The sequence below is a fragment of the Rhincodon typus genome, chromosome 21 (assembly GCF_021869965.1).
Source record: "Rhincodon typus isolate 14 chromosome 21, sRhiTyp1.1, whole genome shotgun sequence".
Taxonomy (NCBI): Eukaryota; Metazoa; Chordata; class Chondrichthyes; order Orectolobiformes; family Rhincodontidae; genus Rhincodon; species Rhincodon typus.
The window spans coordinates 50462720-50482379 of record NC_063352.1 but is presented as its reverse complement, the minus strand read 5'-3'; the positions used below and the strand labels follow the sequence as shown (position 1 = coordinate 50482379).

At 41.4% G+C, this 19660-nt stretch overlaps 2 protein-coding genes across 7 annotated transcripts in view; one reads left to right on the top strand and one right to left on the bottom strand.

Annotated features, from left to right (window-relative positions):
• brat1 (BRCA1-associated ATM activator 1) overlaps nucleotides 1-16433 on the bottom strand; it is a 48063-nt gene extending 31630 nt beyond the window's left edge. The window contains exons 1-7 of one of the 6 annotated variants that reach the window (XM_048609871.1): nucleotides 16339-16433; nucleotides 14655-14820; nucleotides 14074-14223; nucleotides 12933-13087; nucleotides 5500-5647; nucleotides 3318-3729; nucleotides 438-557 (exon numbers count right to left, since the gene is read on the bottom strand). In XM_048609871.1, the coding sequence (XP_048465828.1) occupies nucleotides 438-557; nucleotides 3318-3729; nucleotides 5500-5647; nucleotides 12933-13087; nucleotides 14074-14200 (962 nt within the window). In that variant the 5' untranslated portion in view covers nucleotides 14201-14223; nucleotides 14655-14820; nucleotides 16339-16433. Of the gene's footprint in view, nucleotides 1-437; nucleotides 558-3317; nucleotides 3730-5499; nucleotides 5648-12932; nucleotides 13088-14073; nucleotides 14224-14654; nucleotides 14821-16074; nucleotides 16289-16338 lie in introns of those variants that run through there. The other 5 variants (XM_048609873.1, XM_048609870.1, XM_048609869.1 and 2 more) reach the window with 5 other exon arrangements.
• Nucleotides 16434-16459: 26 nt separating this feature from the next.
• eif3ba (eukaryotic translation initiation factor 3, subunit Ba) overlaps nucleotides 16460-19660 on the top strand; it is a 64503-nt gene continuing 61302 nt past the window's right edge. The window contains exon 1 of the mRNA XM_020509582.2: nucleotides 16460-16628. Coding sequence (XP_020365171.1) covers nucleotides 16508-16628 — 121 coding nt within the window. The 5' untranslated portion in view covers nucleotides 16460-16507. The remainder of the gene's footprint in view (nucleotides 16629-19660) is intronic.

Here is a 19660-nt window from a genome sequence, read left to right as displayed (position 1 = left end):
TCAGCTTTCCTGCTCCTCTGATGCTGCTTGGCCTGCTGTGTTCATCCAGCTCTACATCTTGTTATCTAAATAAAAATCTAATCTCTTCTTTAGTCTTTACAAAAATGGTGTCCAACATAGCCTCATACGTACGCTGTTTTGGATACAAACTGAAAAATGGGAACGAGGGGTGCTGAATTGCTAGTCTACAATAATCTAAAGAAAACATTCACATCAAAGCATATACCAGCTCACCTCTTCTTGACAAAAGCAGAAGTATCAGATTAAATTGAGAGTGCACCCTCTCAACAAGTAAATTTTACATTACATACAGGGCTTAGAGTGGTACATGGTTGAATTGGAGCAGCAGCCAATGTCCACTACATAGTATTTATATGGCACATAAAACTTCTTTATTCAACAATATGTAATACAAGTAAATGCTTAGACGTCCATACCAATTTTTAAGCTTTAGAATCCCAGAAGCCAATGTCAATGCTTCAATTTGATTCATTGACCTCAATAAGAGACCTAGCAATTCCCAGAACTTCAGCTCCAGTACTTCACTAGGAACTGATCTGCAGAATAAAATCAAAGTTACCCTTTTCACTCTACATATAAAAAATAAGTCATCACACATCACCACAAAGTTTTGATACCAATCAAAATGCCATAGATATTTGTCTCCTGTTTCCTTTCTGCTTCTGTGGCATTATCCCTGATCAGGAATGTGGGAAATTTCCAGAGATACTGCCATTGGTACCTAGCAGAGGTAGGTAGACTGATTAGCAATTTTTCTACCACCAATGGATCACACAATTGATCATGACAAAAGATCCTCTCAGGAAATGAGGATATTGTAACAAAGCAGCAGTTTCAGTTTTCTAATTAGCAAAACTAAATGTTTAGGTAGTCAAAATTGCAATGTTGCACTTTGTAAATGCTATGGTGAATTCACAGTAGATTACACACAGCAGGGTTTTTGTTTAGAGTCAGAGATATGTACAGCATGGAAACAGAGGAGTCCAACTTGTCCATATTGACCAGACAGCCTAAATTAATCTAGTCCCAGCTGCCAGCAGTTGGCTCATATCCTTCTAAATCCTTCCCATTCATGAACCCACCCAGATGCCTTTTAAATGTTTAATTATACCAGCCTCCACTTCTTCTGGCAGCACAATCCATACACACGCCACCCTCTACGTGAAAAAGTTGCCCCTTAGGTCCCTTTTAAATCTTTCCCCTCCCACCTTAAACCTATGTCCTCTAGTTTTGGATTCCCTATCCTGCAGAAAAGATCTTAACTATTCACCCTATCTATACTCCTCATGGCTTTATAAACTTCTAATAAGGTCACCCCTCAGCCTCCGACGCTTCAGGGAAAATAGCCTCAGCTCTTCAGCCTCACCCTATAGCTCAAATCCTCCAACTGTGGCAACATCCTTATAAATCTTTTCTGAACCCTTTCAAGTTTAACAACATCTTTCCAACAGCAGGGAAATCAGAACTGAACACTGTATTCTAAAAGTGGCCTAACCAAAGTCCTGTACAGCCACAACATGACCTCCCAACTCCTATACTCAATGCATTGACCAATAAAGGCAAGCGCACCAAATGCCTTCTTCACCCCCACCACCCTGTCTGCCTGCGACTCCACTTTCAAGGAACTATGAATCTGCACTCCAAGGTCTCTGTTTGGCAACACTCCCCAGGACCTTAACATTACACATCCTGCCCTGATTTGCCTTACCAAAATGCAGCACCTCACATTTATCAAGATTAAACACCATCTGCCAATACACGGTTCATCGGCCCATCTGATCAAGGTCTTGTTGTACTCTGAGGTAATCTTCTTCACTGTCCTCTACACCACCAATTTTGGTGTCATCTGAAAACTTACTAACCATTCCTCCTGTATTAACATCCAAATCATTTATACGAGAAAAAGCGGTGGACCCAGCCCGATCCTTGCGGCACACCACTGGTCATAGGCCTCCAATCCGAAAAGCGACTGTCCACCACCACCCTCTGTCTTCTACCTTTGAGCCAATTTTGTATCCAAATGCTAGTTCTCCCTGTGTTCCATGTGATCTAACCTGTTAACCACTTCACCACGTGGAACTTTTTCAAACGCCTTACTGAAGTCCATTTAGACAACGTCCACCCCCGCCTTCATCAATCCTCTTTGTCATTTCTTCAAAAATCTCAATTAAAGTTACTATGACCCGATTTCCCACACACAAATCCATGTTGACAATCCCTAATCAGTTCTTGCCTTTCCAAAAACATGTAAATCTTGTACCTCAGAATCCTCTCCAACAACGTGCCCACCACTTAGATCAGGTTCTCTGGTCTATAGTTCCCTAACTTTTCCCTCCCACTTTTCTTAAATAATGGCAACATGTTAGCCAACCTCCAGTTTTCCGGCACCTCACTCATGGCTATCAATGGTACAAACATCTCAGCAAGGGGCCACACAATCACTTCCCTAGCTTCCCATAAATTTATAGGATACACCTGATCCAGACTGGGGATTTATCCACCTTTATGTGCTGCACACTCAAATGTTGCCAGACTACATTCTCTTGGATTGATTCACAAAATAAACTCAGGTAAATTTATTAATAACACTTTTGGTTATTTCTCCAAACTACTTGGCTAGTGCTTTAGTTTTTATGCTCTAGAACTGGAATCACTCACAGGAACATGCACAATATGATTCAAGTAACTCCAAGTGGCATCACAGCAGGAAACAGGAGACAACTTTGCTTCACAATTTAAACAGATGAATTCACCAACATGAGACTCTAAGTTTTTCAGTGTGCCCAGCCTTGCCCCCACCCCCAACAAGTTTAAGACATTAGTTACCATGATTTTCTGTTTAAAAATTAATCCAACTGGAAATGTAATCAATTCATATTATCTCACTCCATCTCTGTCCTTAAAACCTATCCATTTAACAAGCATTTTATCTTCCCTAATAACTTCTTATGTAGCTCAGCATCAAATTATGTTTATAATGCTCAGATGTGGTTTGGGAGGTCTTACTACAGTAAAGGTGGTGTATAAATTGCAATTTACTGTAATGCAGCAAGCCTGCTAATCACAATTTCACCTGATTTATTTATGATGCCAAAAGAACATGAAATAGCTCTGAAAAACAAACCAAAAATATCCAGGAGAAACTCAGCATGTCAGCAAGCATCTGTAGAGAGACTACAGATGTCATATTGGCCTCAAAACATTAACTCTTTCTCGCTGTACACATGATGGCAAGTTTCTTTATCATTCAGAATAATTTGCTTTCATTACATAGTTATTAGTTATTCCACTCTTACCTGGATACAGTCAAGAAAAGCTCTGCTAAGGGTTGACCAATTCCAGTCAGATCACCCTTTAAAAGTAACTTTATACTTTCTTCTATCTTAGGCCACAGCAATATTATGGCAACAGGATGCCTGGTGCCAGACACCTTGGATAGTAGTTTCAGAGCCTGTTGGACATTGGAAGTGATATCAGACCTCAGGAAATCTTCAATGTGACCAGTAATTGCACAGATACAATCTGGCCAATTAGTAGAATGCAAAACTGTAACTTTGTTAGATAACTGGATTTTGCTGCTATTTCCCAGAGCAGCATGCTTGGAACATTGTAAAGAGAAAGACAAAATGTTTGCTAAAAGTTGACTAGCTGTTGAGGCCACAAATATACTCGGATCCTTCTGAAGCCTTATAATCTCATCAATACAATCTGTTAACAAAAAGGAGAAAGTAAATGTTATCTTTTGCTGAAATTAGGAACAGGACAATATAGCAATTTCCTTGATAAAATAAAAATCCAAACTCATCGAATGGAGTCATCCTTATAAAAGTTGTGATGCGGAAATCTCACATTAATGCACATACACAGATTTCATTAACCTGCTGCCACCAATGATGTAAAACCCATTTCACAATTTAAAATGGGGCAAATTCAATAGAAATAAAGGTTTACAGAACTAGTTAATCAAGCAGTTTCAGTGATATAATCAAAACACAGGCCTGACCCAAACTTTAAAAACAATGCTGGCTAAAACACAAATAATTCATTCTTGTGAAAATTCAGAAACAGTTCTTGTAAGTTTAGATTGTGTGAAAAGTGATTTATATATATTAATATATTTTCTTTGTATGATTTCAAACCAGTGAAGTAAAGTGTTGATCTATTTTTGGGAAGGGGTTTAAAAATTAACCAGGTCAGTATTTTCAGAGTTATGATTTCAAACCAGTATGATTCAGTGAACAGATGATCTGAAGACCTCCTGGAGTGTTAATGGACGTTTGTTTATACCGCAGGGGTATACAACTGGGGAAGAAAAGCATTGAAATACATTTGATTGCTTTTGGGTTTGGAATAATCAAAGGCTGATTTAGCTTAGAAAAGCCCAGATAGTGGAAAACTTTTGGGGTTCAGTTCGTAGAGGACCTTACTAAAGTCAGTTGACAGTTTAGTCTCACCTAGAAAAAGGAAATTGTTCAGATCAGTTAGGAACTAAGTTACCTCAAAGAAAGAATTTAGTTTCTGAAACTTCCAAACCAGCAGTACTTTTTATAAATCTGCAATGGTTATTCCAAGCTGAGAATATCCAATATCTTAGTAATGTGAGGACAAAAGGATAAGACTTCACAGCTCACAGGTCAGAAAACTGAGGAATTTCGTCAAACCTACAGATTTCATTGGGAAGGGAAATTTCTCTGGCTGGTGAGAACTGTAAATTGATAATGTTGGAGAGTAGATGGTATTTTGGTTTGCCGTGTGTTTTTGAAATGTTTAAAACTGTATTTTATTTGGAGAGATTGTTTTGTTTTGTTTTTATTTCTTTTGTATAATAAATTGCTGTTTTATTTTTAAAACCAAATCTACAGCCTTATGTGCTAATGTTTCACAGAAAAACCACTAGGTTAAATCATAGAAAAACAAAAAATGATCTAACAAGCCAAGTTTCACTTTGGGATCTGATTTGTCCTGCAGTAAAGTTAGCAGGGATCATAACATGACAGAAGAAAAATAGATAATAGTTTACAATCTCAGGGACAAATATAAAAGGTTCCACGGTTGGAATAAATATGCAGAGATAGCCTCCTCAATCTGCACAGAAACAAAATGGTAAAGGTAAAGGCACCATAATCTCCCAGCCAACCATAAGGCTGCTCTCTCATTAGACAGATAACCGGGGGTGGTTTGACTCGAGGGTCACCATATCTTAGGGGAGATGTGTTCCAGGATGAGGTTGAGAACGTTAGACTTTCACTGTGACCTTAACCAGTAGAGGAATTGAACTCACGCTGTTGACGTCACTCTGTATCACAAACCAGCCAACTGAGCTGACCGACTCCAAAAGAGAAGGAATTATTCCTCTATAATTTTTCCTGTAAGTTTCAGATTTTCACTACCCATCAATCATTCACCCAAGGCTTTTTATTAAGCTCAATATTTACAACAGAAATTGTTTACATACAACAAAAAAAATGAAGGGATTACCATATTTATAGAGAAATTCAATTACAGCTTCATGCTGCAGCATATTTTGGATCCCCAACAGCCATCCACATCGTACAGTTGCTTCCTCCCATGCTTCTGTTCCAAGGCTTCTTGGATTCCCAAATAGATGGCTCATAATTCCATTATCCTGAAACAGCAACAGCACTGGTTGTATAAACATTTTTGTTTGGTAACTTCAATCAAAAATAAATTATTTCACAGAAAAATTGCCTGACCTGCCACTTTATCTTTCTCTGGAAATTTAAGAAACAAAATTACCACCAAGAAAATTACAGTCAGATGATGATTATCAACATGTCGTGTAGTGGGCCTGACTTAGTCATTTCCCAATCATCCGTTCCTTTCCCACCACCACAAAAAATTGAAAGCCCAAGACAGACAGAATACCATTTAAATGTGACTTCCTTTATTTTTATGTTATTACAAAGCAGTAAGAAACCAGGTGAACAGAATACAAAAGTAGATTTTACTTCAGCCAAAACTACCAAGAATTGTGGTTTCAGTCAAATTTAAAGGAAACACAGAATTAACTGACTTCTTGCATTTATATAGCGCTGTTCAAAGATCCTTAGGCATTTCACACATGCACTGTCAAACATAATTTGATACTATGCCACATAAGGAGATAGTAGAGTGATGTCTAAAAGCTTGACTGTAACAGGGCCAGAGAAAAATTATGGGCCCTGGTGCATCTCCTGTTTCCGTTCCTCCATCTCCCCAACCTTCAGTTGCCCAGGATTGGGAACAAGTGTCATTGCAGGAAAAAACTGTTTTATATTGTTTTAGCAAAGGTTTCTTGGGTTTTGCTCTCCGTACATCTATTTATAAATCTATTGAAAGCTCAAGTTTCAACAAGATAAACTTTAAAACTACAGCTTTAATAGATAATTACACAAAACTTAGTCATTCATATTATGAAACCAGCTCCAATATTGAAACAAAAACAGAAATTGCTGGTGAAACTTAACAGGTTTGGCAGCATCTGTAGGGAGAAAGCAGTGTTAACGTTTTGAGTTGATGACAATTCATTGGAACCTGGACCGACCTATGTATCATCTGGATACCAACATCCAAAATACATGGGCTTTGTTAATAGAAAAATTACTTTTAGCATTAAGTGATAAATATATTCTCATCTTAAATTTAAACTAATCACATTTTCAAGCCCCCAGCCTGGAATACAAAACAGCAGAGCAAATTACTGCTGATGCTGAAAATCTGAAATCTGAACACAAAATGACTGAAATGGTCAGCAGACAAGGCAGCATTTGCAGAGATAAACAGATTCAACACATCAGAATCACAGTCTTCACAAATTTTGGCAAGGGGTCTCTCTGCACAGCTGCCTCCAGACCTGCTGAGCATTTTGAATACTTGCGGTTTCTATTTGAGCTAAAGTAGCTCCTTTGCCAGCCTTTGAAAAAGCAGACTTCTTATGAGCTTCTCATTCCTCTTTGGCAAAAAACCCAGCAGCTGCTGCCTGAGTTTGGGTTTGGCACAATATTAAACATGAATTTAATTCAATGACAAAAAAATTTGCTGAGTAAAATCATAAAACAATAAATTGATCATTTTCATTAATTGACATAATGACTATTATAATGTGCTAAGCAGTATAGCTAAACATTTTCTTATGCCTTTTCAACTTAAGAAGGGGAGGCGATGGCCTAGTGGTATTATCACTGGACTGTTAGTCTAGAAACCCAGGAAATACTCTGGGGACCCAGTTTGAATCCTGTCACGGCAGATGGTGTAATTCGAATTCAATAAAAAAAAAACTGGAGTTAAGAATCTAACGATGACCATGAATCTGTTGTTGATTGTCGGAAAAAAACCCCATCTGGTTCACTAATGTCTTTTAGGGAAGGAAACTGCCATCTTTACCGGGTCTGGTCTACATGTGAGTCCAGATCCACAGCAACTGCCCTCTGGGCAATTAGGGACGGGCAGTAAATGCTGCCTAGCCAGCAACACCCTCATCCCCTTAAATGAATAAAAAATACGAACCAGAGCTCGAAAAAGACAGTGTAGAACTAAGGTGAATTAAGGAATTGCACTGAACTAATACCCAACTTGCACTTCATTCAGGTGGCGCACACTCTACACTGGCCTAGCAGAATTCATATGAGAGTGGATGTCAGAAACTGTTTGTCAACCAGCTTGGATTCTGGTCCTCTCCAAGCCCAGTGTGTGAATAGATCTGTGGGATGTGTTTATGTATGTGCGTGTGTTTACAAACATGTCTACAAAGCAGCATCTGGCTTTTAATGTGTCCAGCTCAATCCCAGTCTCAGGGTACACGCACTCACACACACACACTTGCACTCTTCCTCACAAGCAAGCACACACACTCAGGCACAAAAATGCACTCTCACACTTATGGGCACACGTTCTCGCAAACATACATACAAACTCAAACACATGCACTCTTTTACACTTATGAGCACTCACTTTCTCAAACAAAAATGCACTCTCTCAAACACATTATCACACATATACAGAATCTCAGAACTGACTGTGTGGAATTTACAGAAACAGGCCATTCAGCCCTTCATGTCATAGACACAGAATCCCTACAGCATGGAAACAGGTCCTTCGGCCCAACAAGTCCACACCGACCCTCAGAGTATCTCACCCAGACCCATCCCCAGACACTGGGCAATTTAGCATGGCCAATCCACCGAGCCTGCACATCTTTGGATTGTGGGAGGAAACCGGAGCACCCGGAGGAAACCCTCGCAGACACGGGGAGAATGTGTAAATTCCACACAGTCAGTTGCCCAAGGGTGGAATCGAACCCGGGTCCCTGGCGCTGTGAGGCAGCAGTGCTAATCACTGAGCCACCGTGTCGCCCAGTATCTGCACCAGCTCTATTATCTTGTATCTATCTTCTGCCTTGAACCATATCACTGCACAGCATTACTATCCAAAACAAAAATCCAAAGAAATAGTGGATGCACTGGTTGTAATTTTCTAAAAATCCTTGGAATCTGGAGAAGCTGTTGGAAAAATGCCAACGGAGGCAAAAAGCAGACAACTATAGGTTGATTAGCCTAACCTCTACTGTGGGGAAAATTTCTGAATCAGTCAAGGAAGTTGTAGCAGCGTGTTTAGAAAATCATAATCTGATCAGGAAGAATCAGCATAGCTTCATGAAAGGGAAATCATATCTGATTAATTTGTTACAGTTTTTCAAGGAAGACTCAACCAGAGTGGATAGAGAAAAACCAATAGATGTGTTACATTTGGACTTCCTGAAGGCGTTCAACAGGGTACCTCACAAAAGGTTAAGTCATAAGATTTCCAACGATGTTGGAGGTTATATACTGGTATGAATAGAGAATTGGCTAATGTGCAGGAAACATCAAGTGGGGATAAGGTTCACTAATGTCCTTTAGGGAAGGAAGTTGCTATCCTTACCTGGTCTGGCCTACATGTGACTCCAGACCCACAGCAATGCGGTTAGCTCTGAACTGCCCTCTGGGCAATCAGGAATGGGCAATAAATGCTGCCTAGCCAGCGACGCACTCATCCCGTCAATGAATAAAAAAATCTCGCACACGCTCATTCTCGCATTCATGCATACGCTCTTTCTCTCTCTCTCTCTCTCAGACACATGCTCCACCCCCTCACTCTCAGACATGCGCTCTCCCCCCACTACACCCACACACGCGCTCTCCCCTCCTCAGTCCCAGACATGCAATTTCCTCTGCCTCACTCCCAGGTTCACACTCTCCCCACTCACTCCCAGGTACACAATCTCACTCTCTCACAGGTAAACGTGCTGTTGCTCTGTCTCACAGGCAAACCTACTCTCTCTCTTTCTCACAGGCAAGCGTGCTGTATCTCTCTCTCTTTCTCACAGGCAAATGTGCTCTCTCTCTCTCTCTCACACAGGCAAGCGCACTCTCTTGCGCGTTCCCTCTCTGTCTCACAGGTGTGCTCGCACTCACTCTCTCTCACAGGCACATGCTCGCTCACTCCTTCTCTTGCTCACAGGCGCACACACAGTCTCTCTGTCTCGCAGGCACACACTTGCGCTCTCTCTCTGCCTGTCTCACAGGCAAACATGCACACTCTGTCTCATTCTCACAGGCAAACGCGCTCGCTCTCTCTTTCCCTCTGTCTCACAGGCACACGCTCTCTCTCTCACACACAGGCACACACTCGCTCACTCTACCTCACAAGCACAAGCTTGCTCTCTCTTTCTCTTCCTCACAGGCACACACACACTCTCTCTTGCTCTCTTTCTCGCAGGTGCACGCTCTCTCTCTCTCTCTCTCTGTCTGTCTCACAGGCAAACGCACGCTGTTTGTCTCACTCTCACAGGCAAATGCATTCTCTCTCTCGCTCTCCCTCTCTGTCTCACAGGGGCACGCGCGCTCTCTCTCTCACAGGCACATGCTCACTCACTCTACCTCATGAGCACAAGCTTGCTCTCTCCTTCTCTTCTTCACAGGCGCGCACACACACACACACACACACACACACACACACACACACAGTCTCTCTCTCTCTCACACAGGGACACACTCTCTCACAGGCACACACAGTCAGTCAGTCACTGTCACAGGCACACGCTCTCTGTCTCTGTCTCTGTCTCACAGGCACATGCTCACTCTCTCCTTCTGTCCCTCACAAGCACACGTACATGCTTTCTCTCTCTGAGGCACACACAGAGTGTCAGACACTCTCACAGGCACACACTCTCCCTCTCTGCCTCACAGGCACACGCTCGATCGCTCGCTCCCTCCCTCTCTCTCTGCCTCACAGGCGCACGCTCGATCGCTCGCTCCCTCCCTCTCTGCCTCACAGGCGCACGCTCGATCGCTCGCTCCCTCCCTCTCTGCCTCACAGACGCACGCTCGATCGCTCGCTCCCTCCCTCTCTGCCTCACAGGTGCATGCTCGATCGCTCGCTCCCTCCCTCTCTGCCTCACAGGCGCACGCTCGATCGCTCGCTCCCTCCCTCCCTCTCTGCCTCACAGGCGCATGCTCGCTCCCTTTCTTCCTCACAGGCGCACGCTCGCTCCCTTTCTGCCTCACAGGCGCACGCTCGCTCTTTCTCTCTCTGTCTCACAGATGCACGCTCTCTCTCTGTCTGTCTGTCTGTCTTGCAGGCCCATGCTCAGACTACCTGTCTGTCTTGCAGGCCCATGCTCAGACTACCTGTCTGTCTTGCAGGCCCATGCTCAGACTACCTGTCTGTCTTGCAGGCCCATGCTCAGACCTGTCTGTCTTGCAGGCACATGCTCAGACTACCTGTCTGTCTTGCAGGCACATGCTCAGACTACCTGTCTGTCTTGCAGGCACATGCTCAGACTACCTCTCTCTCGCAGGCACATGCTCACTCACTCTCCCTCACAGGCACAAGCTTGCTCTCTCCTTCCCTTCCTCACAAGTGCACACACAGTCTCTCTGTCTTGCAGGTGCACGCTCTCCCTCCCACAAACGCGCACGCACTCTCTCCCTCCCTCCCACAAACGCGCGTGCGTGCACTCTCTCTCCCCCACATACGCGCGCGCACTCTCTCTCCCCCACGCGCATGCGCGCTCACCCCCTCTCCCTCTCGCGCGTGGGCAGAATAACTCTCTCTCTCACACACGCACACGCGCGCACACACTCACACAAATACAGACACCATTGACAGGTGACTAAGTTGGGAAGGACACCCTATGGCAACATGCCAGATGTCATTTCTTTGTGATTTGATATTTCTTTATTTTAGTTTGATTTGAAACATTGTGCATATGGCTAGTTCAAATCATAAAGTAATTCAGAAATGAATCACTGAATGGAACTGAAACTATAAGAGCATTCCAAGTATATCACATCTTTATTGTAATGTGACATGACTTTAGTTAATAGAGAAATAACGTGACAGCAAGAGAAAAGCAAAACAGAAACAGTCGAATGGCAGTGGGTCAATTAGTTGAGTTTAAATTGGCACGCAAAAAGTAATCGGGGCAATTTTAGTAGAGAGAAGTAAGAAACTTAAAAACGTATAAGACTCAACCCTATCTTCATTCTACCAATCTCAGTGAAAACATTTCAATCATCCATGGGAAGGTACATACTCTGAAAAGGGCATGTAAGCCTATAGTGGGCTGGCACATATGGAGCGGAGCAGGAGCAAGACATAGGATGGACATGGATTACAACACCTGGAATATACCCTGCTTATCAAAATAAACTCTTCTGATGAAGTCACAGGACTCAAAACGTTAACTCTACTTTCTTCCCATAGATGCTGCCAGATCTGTCAGGCCGTGTGGAATGCGCGCTGCCGGCAGTGGTAGTGGAGTCAGATATTTTAGAGACTTTTAAGCAACTCTTGGAGAGACACATGGAGGATAGTAAAATGCAGGGTATGCAAGGTAGATTGATCTTAGTAGGATAATAGGTTGGCACAACATCTTGGGCCAAAGGGCCTGTACTGTGCTGTACTGTTCCATGTTCTACATTTATGATCTGCTGAATTTCTCCAGTAATTTCTGTTCTTGTTTTAAAACAAATGGTTGCATGGACTTAGGACCTGACTCCAAGACAATAGAAACTCATGTGCCGGAAGTCCATTCAAAAGCAGAGCACATGAGTACGGTCAGCTAGGCACAAGGCAGTCACCTCAGACAGTGCTGGTGCTGCCCAGGCACAGGTCCTGGGGGAATTAACAACATTTGCACTCTCCTCTGCTAGGTCCTCATCATGAAGCAGCATTTGTAAAAATAAACTTTTTAAAAGAGAGAAACAAAGTAGAGAATATAAGGAGGTATATCCGAAGTTTAAGGTCCTGGCAGTTGATAGCTAAGTCATAGCTTATCTGAATTGGCAACATTGGTATAAGGATACCTCAAAGGGTTGCATGGTTACAGGAGGTAACAGACATGGGGAGGTATAGGTTTATGTTGGAATTTGAAACTAAGAATGAGAACTTTAAGAACAGTGATGTTGTCTAACTGGAAGCCAATGTTGGTCAGCGATCACAGAGGTGATTGTGAACAGGACACAGTGCAAGTTAGGTTATAGAAAGCAGAGTTTTGGATGAGTTCAAGGCTAGATTGCTCTAAACAAATTATGTCTGTGTAAAATGAATAGGCATTGCATTTCAATATACCCAAAGAAAATAACAGAACCAGAAAATGCTGGAAATACATAGTGGGTGCAACAGCATATGAAAAAAGTGGGAGAAGGATTTAATTTTAACATGCACACCCTTTGCCAAATAGAACTACATATTGGGTGTTGAACTCTTTCATCTTTTTTAGATGTAGATACACCGATGTATCTCCAGAATTTTCACTTTCAACTTGAATTTAATTTCAACTCTAATCTAGCAGTTATACTTGAATATCACAAACAATATCTTTTACGTTAAACAAAAACTTGAAAATGAACTATCTTCTAATTACTAACCTCTAACTGAATAAAATAGTTTTCTGATGCAGCAAATAGTCCAGTCAGCCTCATAATGAAGGAGAGGATGTTAGGGTGAATATCCTTCTGTTTGGATACATTTACAATTATGTTTGTCAGACATGGGATTCTCTGTAGAATATATAGTTCTGTTTCTGAAGGGAACACAGAAAAGTAAAAGTGAGTAAAATTTTACACAAATTTATTATTCAATTTTATCACTGTAATTTATAACATTTCTTTATTTAACATAGGTGTCAGTATTTTCTCCTTCACCTGATGGTACTGACTTCCTGCAAAGGTCAAGGACAATGGTTGCTCTCTGGTACAGTGTGAGGTCATATTCACTGTGTCAGCATACCGTTTAATCAGTGGGATATCTGGGCCAAGATCAATGCTGTACCCAGTCAAATATCCAAAATTGAGCTTTTCAACAGGAATCATTGGATAACAATCAGTAGCCAGAACTCTAACCAGTCTTCTTCTCTCTGAGGCCAGTTTTAGCGCTATTCTTATTGTGGACTTCTGACTAATCACAGACTGAGGATCACACTCAAGACATAGTCTTACGCTTTGGTTTCTCTACCTTAAATCAGTTGTAACAATAGGTGCAATTTGGAGGTGACAAATGTTATTACATCAACAATATTATAATGCATTAAATTCCCTGGATAACAAAAACTAGGGCAACCAGGCAAATGGATCGGAATGCCAGATGAAACTGAGTAACACAGACCACATGAATAGAAATCCAAATTTGATGGTTAAAAGACAACAGCCAAAGTTCAATCCAGACACATACACATGTTATTTAGACATGAATGGGTCAACCAACTTTTCTGAAAAATAATCTATTTCACATTAACTTACAATGTCAACCTAGGCATAATTCCTTCAAAATTTGAAGGCTTATTTGAAAATTTCACGGGATGGTTGATGTGGGGGATAAAAAACCTCATTGGTGACAAAGTATTTTTGCAACAGAATTGAGATAATAGCTTTAATATCACAAACTGCAACAATGTCCAGTACTAGATTACGTTAATATGTAGAAAAAATTAAATTATACAAATAAAACTTATTCCATACTTGATACTGGTTGTGTTAATCAAGACCTCAAAATAAGTGAGTATCCAGTTACCATTTTCTGTTATTCCCCGGAAGCAATCAAGCAGCTTCTCCAAACAGGTATCATCAACAACCGTTTGCCTGGCATCTCCTAATACTGAGAAAACACGGGGCAACAACTCCACATACTCACTTTCCATTTTCCAATTATATGATAAATTCTCTGAGGGGAGGAAAAAAAACAAAATACAAATCTTAATGCTCTTGTATATTATGCAAAATACCTTCTGAAGAACATTGCCAGAAGTTTTAAATTTGCTACAATTGGCAGGTAGTTCCTCCCTAGCATAACACTACCAAAAGATACTTATATTGTCCAAGATGCTCCCATTCAAAACAATTCAGCAAATACAACTTGATATTTCATCCCATCTTCAGAAGTATGAATTATTTACATCTTTTTTAAGTAATTATGATTAATTGTTCATGTGTATTCTGCTGAATATCAAAATAATGGCTGTTTGGAATATGTGTTTAAGTTTGATTTCTTCTTTTGGTTATAACAACTTGCATTCATTCATAAAATATTAATAATAAAAGTAATGCACACACTGAAAATTTGAAATGAAAACAAAGCAGCTTGAAATACTCAACTGTGTGGCACCGGAGGGTGAAACAGAATTAATATTTCACGTCAACGACTCAGTTCTGAATAATCATTGATCTGAAACACTGTCAACTCCATTTCATTCGCTAAAAAAGCTGCCAGCCTTGCTGCATATTTCCAACTTTTTCTGTTTTTAGTAGTTTATATTTATACCTTGATAGGAAAGAATATATCAGAATCAAACATATCTACAGTGAACTATGCTAAAATTTGAAAATGATCAACATTAATACTCTTAGCTTCAGAGTTACTTATGCTTGGTAAGGGCAGATGTTGGATACACAGGAAAGGCTGTAGGCTCTAGAGTTCTTTGTTAAGTCAGACTTGGAAAAATGAAGACAATAAATCAGCAAAAAGGGTGATGGAGAGGTCAGTCCTCGAGGAGGCAAAGTCAGGGAATTACATTTCAGAAGGGGTGTGGGTAAGACAGGAATACAAGTTGTCAATATTTTAGAGTAGGAACAATGTGTCTTGTGATAGGCCAGATGTAGCCCGAGGATCACCTTAACACTAAATTTAGCCCAAGTGCATGGACAGAGTAAGGTAACTGTAACACTACTGTGGTTTCAGAATATCTTTGTTCCAAGTGTACAATTGTTACATTTTGTTACAGAAGAACTTCGGTAAGTCAGATTCTAAAAGATATGCAGTTTTTATTTTGTAAAATACCAAAAAGGAATTAAAAATACTCATTACAAATAATATTTTCAATCTGATCCTATTACTTTGATTGCTGATATCTGTCTTTCTGGAAGAATTCACGAGCATCTTTCATTGAATATAGAACAGTACAGCACAGGAACGGGCCCTTCAGCCCGCAATGCTGTGCCGACCATGACGCCAAATTAAACTAATCCCTTCTGCCTGCCCTTGGTCCATATCCCTTCATTCCTTTCCTTTGACATTAAAGAAGTTAAGGAAAGGGGAAGGCAAAATGCCAGAAACAGTCAAGGTCAGGCAGTATCTCTGGGGAGAGAAATAGAGTTAACATTTCACGTCAATAATGTTTTAATAAAACAAATTTAAGTATGTTTTCGGCCTGGCATCATAACTATAAAATGGTCAGTAATAAATCTAGTAGAGAACTCAGAAGAAACTTCCTTTCCCTAAGGGCGGACAGAATGAGTGCTTGAGGAGAATAGCATAAGTGTATTGAAAGGTTAAGTATATGAGATAAAAAAAACACCGAGGGGGTGAAATAGTGAATGGAGGAAGCTGGCGTGCAGCACCTGTACAAACCAATTTGGTCTAATGGGCCATTTGTGAGCCGCCCATTCTAGAGGCTTCCATATCAGTGAAATAAACTACAAGGTGAGGGAAGATTAAACTGGACAGACACAGTCCTACAATCAAAACTGGGAAAAGCGGACTCTGGCTCCGCTACAACAACAATCGCCTTCAAATGACCTGAGGTTTTAATGTAAACCGACACCTTGCGTGAACAATCAACCCAAAGGTAGAAAGCGCGGATACGAGCAGAAACCAAGCGCAGCCATCGCCATGTCCTCCAGCCGACGACCTGGACTGGATCACCATTCACTCACAGGGGGGAGCACTAGGAATATTCCTCAACAATAGCGGTGATTCTCACACGAAATCAGCGCATTCTATTAGTACATTAACAAAAATCTACGTATAGTAAACTATCTCCGTTTAACAACCAGCAATTACCTCTAAATCCTATCTATAAGTCAGCGCTTTCGCCCCTCTGATTGCTTTGAAACAAGCGAACCGGCGGGACCGCGCATGACTCGCCTAAAAGTGCCCCGCCCCCCCAGCCAGGCCCGGCCGCGCGCTTCCGCGCTCGCTCTTTCTTTTCCGGCCGCCCAGCGAAAGCAGGATGAAGGAGACGATTGGGGATGGTGAGGCCCGGGAGGCTGACGATGAGTTGGCAGAGCTGGAGGAGCCCGAGGAAGGTTTCAGCGACCCTGAAGGCTTCGAGGACGACATCTCCGATGAGGGTAAAGACAATGAGTGGAGCAGCTTTCGGTATTCGCACACATGGAGGGGAACCGGTTCAGATCCCCAGCCCATGTGCGTTTGGGAGTGACTAGAGCCTGAGGCCTAGGCTGGGCCTGGAGCCGGATGAGCCGGCAGGTTGGCTGGGTCCTGGCTGATAGAGCTGGGACACACTGACTTGGGGATGGCACGCATTATTTATGATCATAAATTCGGTAGTGTCTAGTGTTGTGACAAAATATATTTTTTTCAAAAAGATAACCTGTACAGTGAAGGGAGGTGAATCATTAAGCGACAACTGCAATTCTTCCTTTAAAGCAGGAAATCCGCTTTTTTACTTGAAAGAATTTTCACACATTTTTGTTTAAAATGACTTAATTAGAAATCACTAGCTTCCATTTGATCTGTACCATTAGAAGTGTATGTCTTAGTGATGCAAATTACAGCTAAATGAGGTGAAGTATACTGCGTTAACATTGTATGAACTACAGAGCGGTAGATGTAACTGCAAAGGCACAGTTCTTCAAATTAATATCACTTTAAATGTCCTGTACTCTTGTGTAACCCATATTGAGAAGGGTGCAATGCCATATGGGATCCTTTATAAATTAGATAAATATGCAATGTCTTCCATGAGATAAAAGAAAAAAATGTTCACAGCAGAACCAAATCATTCTGCAAACATTACAAATGTAATGGTTATAAACTGATTGATTACAGATTTTCAAATCTAAGCAAAATATTTTAAATCTGTAGTTAATCTGATCTTCCAACAATGACAAATATTCACATTTCATGTACTACAGGCACTTTATATAGAACCAATTAATAAGATTTTGACATAGAGGTGCAAAATTAGGTCATTTGGCACATTGAGTCTGTGGATCCATTCGGTGAGATTGCAGCTGGTCTGATAACCCTCAACTCCCCTTTCCTGCCTGTTCCCCACAACCCTTTACTCCTTTACTGATTAAAAATTTGTTGATCTCAGTCTTGAATATACTCAGCACAACCCAGCCTCTGCAGCCCTCTGTGGTAAAGAATTCCACAAATTCGCTATCCTCTGAGAGAGGCAACTCTCACCTAACTGGGTGACCCTTTACTGTAAAATCAATCTCTTTGGTCCTAGACTCTTACACAAGGGGAAGCAACATCTCCACACCTACCCTGTCACTCCCTCGAAGAATCTAAGTAAAAGTCACCTTTCATTCATTTGGACTCCTGTGAGTACAGGCCCAACCTACTCGACCTCCCCACATAAGACAATCCCTCTGTATCCAGGATCAACCTAATGAACCATTTCTGTTTTGCCGCCAATGTCAGTTATACTTTTCATGAGATGGGGTATCAGAACTGATTGCAGTATTCTGTAAGGATTCTATGGTTTTAGCAAGATTTTCCTATTTCCTGCTGAACTTTCATATGCTAGTGTTTTGGAAACCATTCTGATGCCCACTCACAGAGACTACCAAATACCTCTGTGCTGCAGCTTTCTGCTGTCTTTCTCCATTTAAGTAATATTCAGCTGTTCTGTCTTCTTGGCCAAGTGCATAACCTTACATTTTCCCACATTATATTCCATTTGTCAAATATTTGCCCACTTGCTATATGTCTTTGCAGACTGCCAACCTAACCACTTGCCTTCCCACCAGTTTTTTGTGTCATCGCAAACTTGGTGATAGTATACTCACTTGCATTGTCTAAATAATGGATATATCTTGTAAATAAATATGGCCTCAGCACTGATCCCTGTGGCACACCACTAGTTGCGGATTGCCATCCTAAACATGCCTCCTTATCCCACGTCGTCTATTACGTAGACAAGCTTGTGTCCGTGCTAGTATACTACTGCTTCCAACACCACGGGCTCAAAACTCTCTTCCTAACTACATTGTGTGTCCAAATGGACTGCACTGGTTCAATAGGGCAGCGCACTATTACTTTCTCAAGGTGGGCAATAAATTCTGGCCCAGCCAGCATTGCCCACATCCCGTGAATGAATAATAAAAAAAGTAGTCTGACATATGTCTCTTATCAAACACCTTCTAGAAATCCAAATTTATTGCATCCACTGGTTAAATAGTCTGACCAGAAACATTAACTGTGGTTGAATATTTACTTGTTGTGGTATTCTAGATAGCTGATGCATATGCTGTAGGACAGTGCAGAAGTGAAAATGAAAACAATTGTTGGAAGCACTAAACAGATCAGACAACAGTTGTGTTTAAAGAGAAGCTGAATTAATGTTTCAGATTGATTTTTCATTGCATCTGGTTGTGCCAGTCTTGGCTTAGTTTAATCTGACATTTTAAGCCCAAGGTTCTGGGTTTAAGTTGTACTCCGTGGCTGGAGCACAAAAATAAAGATGACATTCCTGTGCAGTACTGAAGGAGTGCTAATTGTCATTGGTGCCATCTTGTGGAAGAGACATTAAATGAACTTCCTATCAGCCTGCATGGGTAAATCCAGAAGTTCCCATAGCACTTCTCTGAAAAAGAGTTGGAGTGTTCTTTCTAGTGTCCTGGTCAATATTTATCCCTCAATGAGCATGCCAAAAAAAAAATTGTCTGGTATTTATTGTATTGATCTATGTGGAAGTTTGCTGTAGGCAAGTTGGCTGCTGTGTTTCTGACATTACATTGTGACTACTCTTCCAAAGTATTTCATTGGCTGTGAAGCAGTCATCAAAAATATATGCAAATGTGTGTCCTTTATTTTCAATTTCCAGCACTTCTATTTTCTTATGCGGAAAAAAATTTTCATGTGAGGGCACCAGTTATATTTTATTCAGAGATAGTGGGAACTGCTGATGCTGGAGAATCTGGGATAACAATGTGTAGAGCTGGATGAACACAGCAGGCCAAGCAGCATCAGAGGAGCAGGAAAGCTGACGTTTCGGGTCTGGACCCTTCTTCAGAAATGGGGAACGGAAGGGGATTCTGAAATAAATAGGGAGAGAGGGGGAGGCAGACAGAAGATGGATAAAGGAGCAGATAGGTGGAGAGGAGACAGACAGGTCAAGGAGGTGGGGATG